General features: G+C 41.4%; 1 protein-coding gene across 1 annotated transcript; it reads right to left on the bottom strand.

Annotated features, from left to right (window-relative positions):
* Positions 1–470: 470 nt before the first annotated feature.
* IFFO2 (intermediate filament family orphan 2) lies at positions 471–12,155 on the bottom strand. The gene is made up of 8 exons (XM_009585749.1): positions 12,101–12,155; positions 11,708–11,803; positions 9,304–9,444; positions 7,397–7,539; positions 4,646–4,766; positions 2,264–2,353; positions 1,484–1,614; positions 471–671 (listed from the first exon to the last, which is right to left on the bottom strand). The coding sequence occupies exons 1-8, from the start codon at positions 12,134–12,136 to the stop codon at positions 566–568; spliced, it is 864 nt and encodes a 287-aa protein (XP_009584044.1). The 5' UTR covers positions 12,137–12,155; the 3' UTR covers positions 471–565.
* Between the last annotated feature and the right edge of the window lie 221 nt (positions 12,156–12,376).

Below are 12,376 nucleotides of genomic sequence, written 5' to 3'. Positions count from 1 at the left end.
TGAAGAAATTCCTTTTAATATTGTATAACTGCTTAATCCTAAAAGCTGTCTTCTAAACCTGCCATTATTTTTAAATGTTTACAGTTCAATTTGGAGGCATTCTTTTTTGTGCCAGACATCGGTTATTGTACCATAGTTGTCTTGGGTTCGCTTCTCATTTTGCCAGTGTTCTTTTTGCCAATCAGTGCAGCAGTTCAATACAACCATAAGCTTATTGAAATACCCAGAGCCTTTGCAGCACCATTCTCTGCTGCTACCAGATTTTTTTTAAATAATATTTTTTATAAAAACACCTGCTATTAATATTCCACTGGAGCTCAAAGTGGCTCAGCTTGGGGCAAAGGCACAATTAAAACACCATGTTTTCTTACAGGACTCTACATTTATGATTTGTGTAACAATAGAAATTTACAGCACCAATCCTTGGGTGGGGTGGGGATGGGTGTAGGAATGAGTCCTTAGAAACCCTGTGCAAGGGCTTACAAGTCTTTTTTCTCCCCATCAGTGTACTGTTTTTTAATCTTTTCTTGTATCTTCCCTTTCACTTGAATGTTCCAACTACATATCAGCTGACCATGGGCTCCACATCCGTCTCTCTGTCCAACTCATCCTGAATTTCATCTGTGTTTCCTGAGTCGCTGCTGGCTACAGAGCTGGGAGATGGAGAATTTCTGTAGAAAAATTCAGAGAAAGGTTTAGACAAAAAATTAAGTATCAATGACAGAAGGGGGAAAAAAAAAAAGGAACCTTTAAAGAAAATGCTCACTTTCACTTCCCAAAACAATTTAAAATGTGCCTTATTAACATTAAACTTTGGGTTTATAGCAAGTATCAGTAGTAAACTTAGGCATCTTGTGTGCTGCCACCCCACCCTTGCCATCTCCTACACAAACAAAGGCTGCCCTAGGTTTACGGATGGGGAAATGGAAACTAAGTCCAATGAACATCCTATAGAGACTCTCATCATCCATAATAGGTACAGTCTTGAAAACTCAAAAAAAGTTCATCATCATCATCATCTTTTAAGCCAGGATGTGTACTGGGAGTGAGCAAGAGATACGAAAAATCCCTCATAGTACAGGGTTCTTAACACATGAGAAGATTAAAACACAAGTTCTTCATACAAGTCCATGGTCAAGATTTAATTTGGGGATTGGTTTGTTTGTTTTAAGAGTTCTAGGTCTATGACACTAAGACTAAGCGTCCGAGTTAGAAAAGAGGTAAGTCCATTTATACAGCCCTATTGGTAGAAACACCGGTTTCTACCAATAGGTGTTGAACCCTTAGAAGTGCTACTGTGTGTAGGAACCTACACACTGTTACAGGGTTCCGTTTAAGACTAATACTTGACCCTGAACAAAACAAGATTACCCAGAGGACAAAGCTTTAGGACAAAATGATACTACTGCCTTTAGACAACTTGGCAGGAAACAAGAGCAAAATAAATTCTTGCAGCACCCAGGGCAGAATGATATCTTATTACCTGTCAGCTGAGCCTTTGATAAGCCTACGACAGGTTTCCATTTGCACATCCAGGCCCCTTTTCATACTACACATTTCCATATATTCATGAAGGTGGCGATTCATGTCACTCTTGGCCGTGGCCAATTCCAGCTGTAAGAAAGAAGGAAAAATAATCAGCTGAAGGTGAGCTGCTAGCAGCTTCTCCCAGTTTCACTCAATTTTACGTACTGGCGGGGTGCTAAAGCTGCCCAGAGCCAATCCAAAACACCCGCACATGCTTAACCTCAGTGTTGTATACTGCCAATGTATTCATCACCTTATGAAGTCTATTTTCATCAGAGCTCAACACTGTTTTTAAACAGCCCTCAAGTTTTTTCTGCTGCTTGGCATCTTGTTTGTCAGCATGCAGTAATTAACGAAAGCATATTCTAGGCAGGGCAAAGATTTTGAGAAGCTACAGCTGTTGTGTCTGGCAACCTCTGAGGCCACGTCTTGTCAAGCATTTCCCAGTGTGACAGTGGATATGCAAGACAAATAGGGGAAAAAATAATAATGCATTTTTATTCTCTTTGCTCTGAAGGTTCTCTCTCTACCAGCTACAGATTTATGCTTACTCAATAATAGGGCTGTATAGAGAATGGTATTTAGGAAAAATCACAAGATATGTCAAAGGAAAATGCCTTTGCATTCTTAGATATATAGACATTCCACCTTTCCCCTGTGGGTATACCAGACCAGAACACTGGGCATGTTTTCGTCCATTAGAAACAATTCGTACTGTCATGAACACCTTCCTTACCTCTATCTGCCCTATTGTTTCTTGGTATTCCTTGTCTCTCGTTTTAAAGAAAGACTCTGTTTCGTGGATCAAGTTTCCCAGGTTTTCTTCCTGCAGGAGAAAGGAGAACACAAAGAATTAGCAAGAAACTAACAGGGAATTCAGTAGCAGGCTGAAGTTTTTCTTATTTAACCTCACTCAGAAATGCAGGTTGTTATGCTTTTCCATGAAAAGATTTTTTTAATACATTTTTACACAGGCAAGGAATAGTCTGCTTCTTAAAACTGGCATACCAGGAAACACATTTTTGTACTATGACCATGGTTTTGTACACACAAGGATAAAGTCTCTGATCAAGGAGCCTACAGTCCAAGGCTCCAGCAATTAAACACTGATACCTGATGCATGCCAGAAAACCAAACCCATGGATTTTCCTGAACCTTTCACAGTCTGATCACACTTAGATTGTAATTGCTCTCCAGCCATAAAACAATTTTTTCTTGCATTGACCACACTTTGCACCAGAATTCTCATTTTCCAATTACATATTATTACTCTCAAGTCCTTTCAGTCTCCATCACTTCACATGTATGCTCTGCATGCAGTGTTACCTATGGAAATTCTTCACTTAACTGCTAGATAAAGCACGCTCACCCCAGCACACTACCGATGAAAATATCACACGTAAGAACCCATGCTGTCCCAAAGGAAACATCCTGCCAGACAACAGCTCCCGTATCATCATTTTGGATTGACAGCACAGTCTGGGCTACAAAACATACAGCACTATTTCATGCTGTCACAAAGAGACTAAAACAATGTCATTGTTCTCTCTTTCACGTTATTACCTAGCTCCCTTTTCCAGAAAAAATTTATCATCAATTTAATGCAACTGCACTGATGAGCACTAATTACGTTTCCATCCTTTGGCCACATCTGTGGCAGCTTTATCAGGATCATACCTGGTATCAACGTCAGGCTAACCAGTCTACAGTTACAGGAATCATTCCACTTATCCTTTTATATGCAGAAGCGCTTTAAGGAGGAAGGTCATAAAAGAAGGTGGCTAGGGCACTGCGTAAGAACTTGAAAGGAATAAAGCCAGTGGAAGGAAGATTCAGGCATGTAAAGCACTATGCTAAAGACCAGGCACAGACAGAGCAGTCTTTATTCTGAATCTCCATCTACAAGACAAATCTACCCTTTCCTTGTATAATTTTCATTTAGAAGGATTTAAGCTTCTTAAAACCTTTAGAGTTTTCGCACGGAAGGCCTGAGTTCGGCAATATTCCTCTGATAGCTGTGCTTATACATGCACACATGGGTATATGCAAATAAATCTGTCACTAATTCCAGCACATGGCTACACATTATCACTCTGCCACTCTCCCTGCTCAAAAGACGACATGTAGCTAAGTACGCTGCTTTCTGCAGCCCTAGCACTTCTGAGTAATCTCCGCAGTTTCAGAGTATGCCAGATGATACACAAATGGGAAGATGTAAATTAACACACCCCTGGCAGTCAACACAAGACAATATTCAGGAGACTGCTGCCTCAGCATCTTCATGCTACAGCAATGATGGAAGAAGGCAGGATTATTTCTTACCTACTGCTGTCGTCCTACTCAGTAATGAAATAATAGCGTCACGTTTAAGTCTACCCGCACAAAGCCAGACCTTGCCATTTCAGTCTCTCTTTAGGCCTGTTTAAAAAGGCTCAGGAGTCACTGAATGAGGCAGCATGCAGCCATTAGCTTACTTTGTGGGGGATCTTAAGGATTAAAAGCAAGCCGTTTATTATCCACCAACACCAGGAGATTCCTATTGACTGGGAAGACGGAAGCACAAGATTTGCAGGTTCAGAAGATCCCTGGGGCCTTACACAGTCCTGCAACCACAGCTCCTTTGTTTGTGATGGGCTGGATGTACTTTAACATCTTCCATGGACCATACCGAGTTTATTTTTCTCCCCACTAGAATAAATGTGCAATATCATCCCCCACACTATGTCTACTATTTTGACAATTAAAGTGTGAATGATAATCTACGGAGAAAGTGAGATGCCTGGAAGATATAGGGCTTTAGATAAACAACTGCTTAGGGTGACAGATTGTGTGATGCTCCTGTAACAGCCAGATGCATTGGATCTTTTGACACTCGCTGGATACTTTTAAATACTCAGTTTGAAGGAGGAGAAGAAATGTAGTTTGGCAAATAAACTGATTGCACAGACTGAAAAGCAACCATAGAGAGAAAGCACTAAGAGGATTTTAAAATCAAAGCAAGTTTGCGTGGCAAACTAGATCACCAGTCAAATATCCAGAGGCTCAAATGGCTAAGAGAGCAGCTGAGGGATACAGTTTCTGCAGAGAATAGTTTGAGAAAATAATAAAATAAACTCACCTCTCCTTGGAGGTCAATTGAAGGATTGCAGTTTGTGAAGTCTTCCCAAAGAAGCAATGTTTCCTCATTCTCCTCCCACGTTAAACTATCACAGTCGTCATCAAAATCGAATGTTTCACGACTGTTAAGATAACAGAAAAAGCATTGGTGAAAACTACTCCAGCCTCACTCCCTCGGTTCTTCAATTAATCTTCTACAAAAAAGGGGCTATGAGAACTGAATGAAGGAAACAATGCAGCAGCTGAAAATCCTCACAGTTTTTACAAACAGGCTTTACCACTGTCCAAGTCCCTCGCTCCTGGGCTCCTTGCCACCCCAAAGCAGAATAAAAGATCCTTGTTAGCGTTCCTGTTCAAATACACAGTCCTAGCTCTGCCTCCAGATGGTGCTGCGCATTAGTTTCCCCTGTTTGCAAAACCACAAAAATGTTTTAAACTATTCTTTTTACACATGGGAAAATAAGCCCAAACACAGTTTGAGGAATTTTACAAGAAACAGCCACTAGAAGACTCCCTGCTGATTTTCATGTTGAAGTTCAGCCAACGTTTTCCCTGCAGCACTTAAAAACATTATTTTCAAAAGTAACAACTATGAAAAAACTGAACCCCAAAATGATGTGCAGGTGAGCATAAATACTTATTGTTGACTTGAAAGATACAAAGACACTTTTACAACCACTTAAGACTGAGAACAAACAGTGGCAAGAGTGGCCTTTAACACTGTTATTTGGTCAAGGCCCTTTAGTATGGTCAGTTGTGCAATAAAGGAAAGTTTCGGAAGGCACTTGAGTCCCTTTCGGTTTGAACAGCAGCAGAGCGAAACACTAGTAGCTGCTTCTTGTCCTTGTTAAGGAGGCCTGACAAAAATCTGAAATTGCTCCCAGCAGCAGTCTGCTAATTTCAGACTGATGCATTTTTGTTACTTTAGTTCACTTCCTTTTAGGCAGATAACATCTCAGTCCGGAAGCAGAGTCCAATACTGTCTTTAGGAGGATGAAGAGCTTGGCAAAAGAGACGGGCTATTTGTCTACACTCAGCAGGACTTTAAAAAATAATTTTAAAAAACCTAATAAACTCAGACATACACGATTGTGCCTTTTGCAACTCAACTTCTTCAGATCGGTTTCTTTCTGCAAGAGCTGTCCCTGTCAGAGAGTACAAAGGCTCCCAGTCCTGACTGCTGCTTGCTTCAGACATACACACTGTTCAAAGCTGGCATTTTACTACTAGACACTTAAAGATTAAGTTCATTACAGATAAAATGCAAGTTGCTTTGTTTCTGTTAGTGAGGCAAGCTATTCAGCTATTTCTAAGCTATTATTTTCTACTTCACAAAGCCCCCAAACCCAGACATCCTTAGAAATGTACCATCTCCAACAAGCCACGAACACTCTTCTAGATCAACCCAATTTGAATGTATCAAGAAGATTCTTACAGCACTTTGTGCCATACGTAACAAGACCAGGAGATAAGAATTTCATTAGCAGCACCAATAAAAACTGGGTATCACAGGACAGGTTTAAGAACAAAACTAAAAACTAAATGCCTTACCAATCTAGTAGCTAAATTTTAGCCTCTTGCTTTTCTAAAAAATCCACACACTATCTGCTGTTACACTGAATTCTAGCAGTGGAGAAGTAAAAAAATCTGTATTTACTACACTGAATATTAATAAGGGCCTAAAGACATCTAAAACAAGAGACCTAACAAGAGGAGTTACCTACAACTTTTGCAAAAAACATGCCCTCCTAGATGTGAAATTCAGGCAGAAAGAGAGAGACACATCCTGAAAACAGAACTTTTGGCAATAGCTGACAACAGAAGAGGAGCTAGTGCTGCTTAGACAACTTTTTGTGTACTCCTACATATTAAATACTGTCCTACATTGCGTGGGAAAGCACTGAGAATTCTTCCCTCTGCAGTCACTGCAGAAGTTGGCAGAAGACACCCTATTCAAATGCTATGAAAGTCAGACCTATGGCGCTTGCTGGGGCTTTTCTCTGCCAAAAGAAAACGGCAGAGACCCTCAAAAGTCTCACCAGGCTGTGGCCACCTCCCTCATTTCTAGAACAGGAGAAGAGAACACCAGGGCACATCGCCAACCAGCTTTGTGAACTGCTTTGTGTAGCAGCAAGGTGCAGAGAGTTTCTTCTCGGCTGCTACAAGCTTCCTAACGCTCCAATGTGGGGTAAAGCTTTAGGCAAAATAAATTGCAATTCTTCCAGTTTGGGAGACCAGACTTCGCAGCAAGTCTTACAACACCAACATTCTTGGAATCTATAAACTGCTGTCCACTACTAGAACTGATCTTCTGGACAGATCCACCACTACCATTTGCCTGTAGCTCAACTGAAAAATCCTGCAAAATACTAGAGAAGTTTGTATCCATTTTGAACTGAGCTTTCAGTGACGTTGCCAAATTCTATCCAGCCCAAGCAGCAGCAAGGTTCTTTCCAAAACTCTAGAAATCTAATATTCAGCCAAACATACAGAATAGACTCAAGTTTTGTACTTTTTTTGTTGCATGTTTCTTCTTTTGCTATTGCTATAACAGCATACAGTAGTAAAACCAGACGTTTGTATTTTTTATATTCTCTATAGTACCCCCTACTTCAGGGAGGAACAAAAATCAGTTAATTTTTTTTGAACTTCCAGAAAACTGTCAAGTATGTACCATGCTGGCAGCTCAGGTATTCTGCGACTAAGTCTGCATTTCAGAGTAAGTTTTCCCCACGTTGCCCATGATACTCACAGCTGATTAAACATACGCTTCATTTCATCCGTGATGTTCAAAGAACAGCTGACCTCATCGTCAGAGAACCTGCCATTGTCTCCATCCTGTTCAGAGAGGTCATCATCAGACGTGAGCTTGCGTTCTTTCTTCTTGGAAGCCACCTTAATTGGAGAGAAGAGCAGTAACTAGAAGGTTCAACTGAGGCGCTGTGCCATGAGGGGCAGAAATAAAGAAGGAGAGGCATTAGGTTTGAGTGAATATAACTGTTCATCAGTTCCCAGGCAATTCAGGGATCGCTCATATTCAAGACAGGAATTGCATCTGTTAATGAGTGGGGAACACAGAGCACAAGGAAGCAGTTCAGAACGGCGAAGAGCAAAGCAAGCTGCAGGCTGCCAGTGCTCTACAGATGTTCATCTGTTCACTGACACCAGTCTATGATCTACCAGAGAACATGCAGAGGTTAGAATGATACAGGGTAAAAGCGTAAGCTGGCAGGAGTGCCCAGGCAGCAGGCTTGAGAGCAATGACAGAACTCTCCCTCTCCTGCCACCACCACAGGCTGTTGCTCCCAGTGTTGAACCATCACGAAAGAGTAGACGGGAAGCCTTTCTAGATAGCCTTTATTCCAGGGTCATCCCACCCCATCAGCAGAGGCAGACTGCTAGTCTTCAGGCTGACAGAAGAAGGGTTAACTGAACCGTGAAAATGCCTGGACAACCTCAAAGAAATGAAGTTCACAGACGTGCAGAGAACTCAAGGGACACCCCTGCAAAGGGCGCAGAGGATCACTTCTTCATCTGAGGACTGTGAACATGAAAGATATTCACAGGTAGTGCCACAGAGTCACACATACAGTCCACTCCCAACCTACTGTAGTTTTTCCTCTACTTGGCATCTAAGCCGTCCCTTATTGGTATCGTTCTCCATGATGATCATTTTAACCACTGCATGCTTGACCAAAAGTGTGCTTTGCAGAAAAGTGCGCTTTTGAGCGGAAAGACATAGCAATTCTACTCAAAGACAAGAAGGAACCACTAGCACAATGCAAAGGCTCAACATGCTACAAAAATAATTGTCTCCAATGAGGACATTTGAGTCTTTCGGGATACATAAGATAAAAAAACCCATCAAACATTTAGGCAACTTCACTATAGCCAGAAAGCACAACCAGTAGAGACCACAAGGATCTTTTACAGTGGTTTTGTACAGCATTTAGCACACTATATGGCATCACTATACAGAGAAAAGCATCAGACTTATTGAAAGACTGAACAAGACACATTTAGATCAAAGTAGAAGGAAGCTGGGTTAATCACAATTGAAATTGCAGTTATGACAGAAGACCAACTGCATTGGGAGTTACAGGTTTGCTCCACACAGAGCTGTAACTGCTTGCTTTTGGAGCAAATTAAATGACTTTCCTACTAGCACCAAGGAGCCACAATAGCTCAAGGAAAGCAAGTGGAGTTTCTAGTCTCACAAAGCAGTCATAGCTCACCACCACAGAAGCGTTATTTCTGGCCACAGAGCTTGAGCCAGAAATAAGAACATTCAGATGACAATTCTACAAGCTTAAAACCTCTCACTTGTGAAGGGAACAAATATGAGGAAGCCATTTATACAAACCTAGACCCTGTAATGCTTTTTTGCCCTGCATTCATTGTAGACTAGCATCAGACTAACAGCATGTCTTAAAGGTCATCCTGAGACTTCTTTTTTTAAACTCTCTAAATTTTGTGCTCTTAGTCCTACAGCAGCTTCTGCAGAAGAGAGCGACGCTTCAAGACTGAGAAAGAGGAAAATACGTCTACACAGAGAAATTTCAAGAAAAGGCAAATGACCTGGACCACACTCCTCAACACTGCTCCCTCTTGTCCCTTCACTTCTTGTCCTACCCTATGGAAAATTCATGGCCTAATCACCTGGAATATCTTGGAAACGTCTTCAGAGTTGCGCTGCTGCGCTACATCACACAGCTTGGCTGTGATATCGATTCGCCGACAGATGTCCATGTCCACCTTCATGGCCTTTTCTTGAATCTTTGTGTCCAGGTCTGTCATGGGCTGCAGGAAGGACAGTAGTGATTATCTTCTATTATTATACAGTTCAGGAAAGAAGAGATACCCCACAGTATCTCTCTAACCCCAGGGCATACCATTCTTAAACAATATTACATCTCGTTCTCCAGGAAAGGCAGTACACGCACAATCTAAACAGACTAGACAGCTAACAATTAACATTCATATCCGATTCTAATAAAATTTCAACTCTGAGTGATTTGCCACCAAAAAACCAATACCCACCCCAAAACAACTGCTAGATGTGGCAACAGTAAACTTTTCTTGGGTCAACAAAGCTTTAAAAAAGGAGGAGAAAAACCCTGTTGAGCATGTGCAGAATAGAATGAAATCTAAAAACCAGTGAGTATGCAACACTCCCCCCATTTCAGTCAAAAAAACTGTGCCTGCAAGGAGAAGTTGCTTTTAAAACAGAATCCAGGCTATGCAGCAACTTCATACATACCATGAAAACATAAAATCAAGACTGGATCTAACAAGATCCATGAAAGCTTGTGACACAGAAAATACTCCTCACTGGCATTAACCTGGCTTCCAGCCTAGCAAAAATTCTACATGAAAAATATTTTGTCTTGCTTCACTCTGAGCAGTAGTTATAAACATAATTTATAAGAGACACTCCCACATAGACGGTACAGCTGGCTCCTTATGAAGAAACACTGTTCCACAAAAAGCATATTTTCCAGCCTAGACGGGACCTACTCTGTTGGAAAGTACCACTTCAGTGGCTAGGCAATGCTTCCACTTTGACCAGAAAAGCAGAAAAACTCCTTGCAGAGCTTTCTTAAATACCAAATCCCCTTTCCAAGAAGAAAGCTTTGGGGCTTTTTTTTTTTCTTTTTTTTGTTTGGTTTTGGTTTGTTTTGGTTTTGTTTTTTTTTTTTAAATTATTAGACAGAGTTCTTCTCCAGCCCCTGTCAACCACCTTTGGACAAGTTAGAGATTTTTGTTTTCTAAACACACTGAGAAAAATAAATCTCTGAACACTGACTCACTCTAAACACAATCTTGTCAACTGAATAGGTACCAGCAATTCTCTTGCAGGAAGGCAAGAATGCCAACATTTTGCATTTCTCTGCTCTAAATATTTACACAATGGGATTCCAAACAAGCATTCTCACTGCTTTCCTTTTCGGCTCTCTTCTACCTTTCAGAGTTTGCAAAGCCCAAAGCACACTTTCTCTCAAGTTGAGGAGGATGTTTGTATTCACCACCACCCTTTTTATACACACTGAGCAACATTTCTTCCTCAGCGAAAAAGTCATCACCGTGATGGAGCCCTAACAAGTTTCTCCCTTTGACACTGCCTCTAACCAAGCATGCCTACTCTCGATTAAACACCAGAAGAAGAGAGAGCTAACTGCCAAATTTCACATGAACAGATCTAATGGCCCCAAGAGAATGTATTTGACACCAGGGAGCAGGTTCTGCAAGCTTATATAAAGATAGAAGGAAGTAGTTCTACACAAAATTACAGAATAAATAAGCATAATAGGACACATTCATTAGACAACTGGCATCAGCACTACTTCAGTCTTACAGAGAAAGGCACCTTACTTCATGTTCACCTGGCTTATCTTTCTAGATATCTGCATGAGTACATGCTCTCAGTATGTCCAAATGTAAGAAAATTATCCAGTCATAGTCTAAAAGTTCCCCCAGCTTTGAAGCAAAGTCAATACCAAACGAGACATGAGGAAATTCCTGAGAAAACAAGTCTTTTTTTAAATTTAGGTTGAAGCATCACTGGAAACAAAGCCAGATACCTGGACCAGTGATACTGGGTTAATCTCTTCAGAGCTTTCATAAAGGGAGCTCGGAAACACACAGGGCATGTTCCTTTTTGAACATTGCTTTCTTGCGTGACTCCGAGCAAAGTCCCCCTTGTTAGCAGTACATGGTGCTGCACGGTGATGAACCCCTTACCCTAACCTGCGAGTTCTCCAACATTTTTTTCCACGGCTGCAGATGTGAATGCCGGCACTGCCAGCTGTGGAGAACGGGGAAGGGAGGGAAGAGTCCGGGTTAGGGGCTAAGCAGCAAGTTAATGCATCTCTACACAGACCAGACAGGAAGCAGGGGGAAGGGTGATCTGTCTGATGCATTAGGTCACGAAGGCAGCCATAATGCTAACTACAAAGCAGCACTCACTAAGACCGTAACCTTTTTATGAATGAAGCCATTTGCATGACACACACATTTCACAAAGGCGGTGGGAGTTGGCCACTCCGCTCTCCAGTGTACTTACATCACTCATCAGACCCTTAAAGACCACAAGTTCTGCTTTCAGTCTCTCAATCTTTTCATTTAACTCCTCCTGGAGAGCTTCCGCTTCCTGCGCCTCCTGCAAGAGAAAGCACACAAAGAACTAAGGGGTAATAGGCCAACATATGCTTCCTCACTTAACCTGAGCAGGGCGGATAAGGCATGTCACCACCCCCACATGTCACTTTGTCAGAAACTTCAGCACCTTCCTGCTTCAGCTTCCAAACATGAACACTACTCTCTAGCATACAGCAACGCAGTCAGCTGCTCTAGCTAGAAGGGAGTTTTTTTAATTAAACAAATTCCAGTAATTACTATCATAATAAAAGGTGCAGAAAAAACCCATACCTTTCAATACATACTATTCAAAACTTACCTCTCGCAAGGTTTCTACCATAGATTCCAGACTCATTCTTCTCGTCAGTTCCTCTTCCCATCTGAAAGACAAGATTTACAGGCGAAGTGTTAACCATGGAAAAAAAGTAATTTTTCTTCCCCCCAAAAAATCACAAGTCTTCTGATAGCTGTAGGATGATGACAGTTATTTGAAATGTAAAGCAGATGGTCCCCCTCACTTTCACACCCTCAAACCAGTAACATCAAATCTGTAGGAGAACAAAAGCTAAATCCACTTTCGTTGGGATCAGTACTC

This window comes from Fulmarus glacialis, unplaced genomic scaffold (assembly GCF_000690835.1).
Source record: "Fulmarus glacialis isolate BGI_N327 unplaced genomic scaffold, ASM69083v1 scaffold16920, whole genome shotgun sequence".
Lineage (NCBI taxonomy): Eukaryota > Metazoa > Chordata > Aves > Procellariiformes > Procellariidae > Fulmarus > Fulmarus glacialis.
This window is presented reverse-complemented; position numbering and strand designations above follow the sequence as displayed.

What these genes read in the sequence shown, in the direction of transcription:
- IFFO2 (XM_009585749.1), bottom strand. Translation starts at nt 12,136, where the DNA reads ATGAGTCTGGAATCTATGGTAGAAACCTTGCGAGAG. An exon ending in TGGTAGAAACCTTGCGAGAG is followed by an intron (nt 11,804 to 12,100) that starts GTAAGTTTTGAA and finishes TTTCTCTTGCAG; the next exon opens with GAGGCGCAGGAAGCGGAAGC. An exon ending in TTAAGGGTCTGATGAGTGAT is followed by an intron (nt 9,445 to 11,707) that starts GTAAGTACACTG and finishes TCCTTCCTGCAG; the next exon opens with CCCATGACAGACCTGGACAC.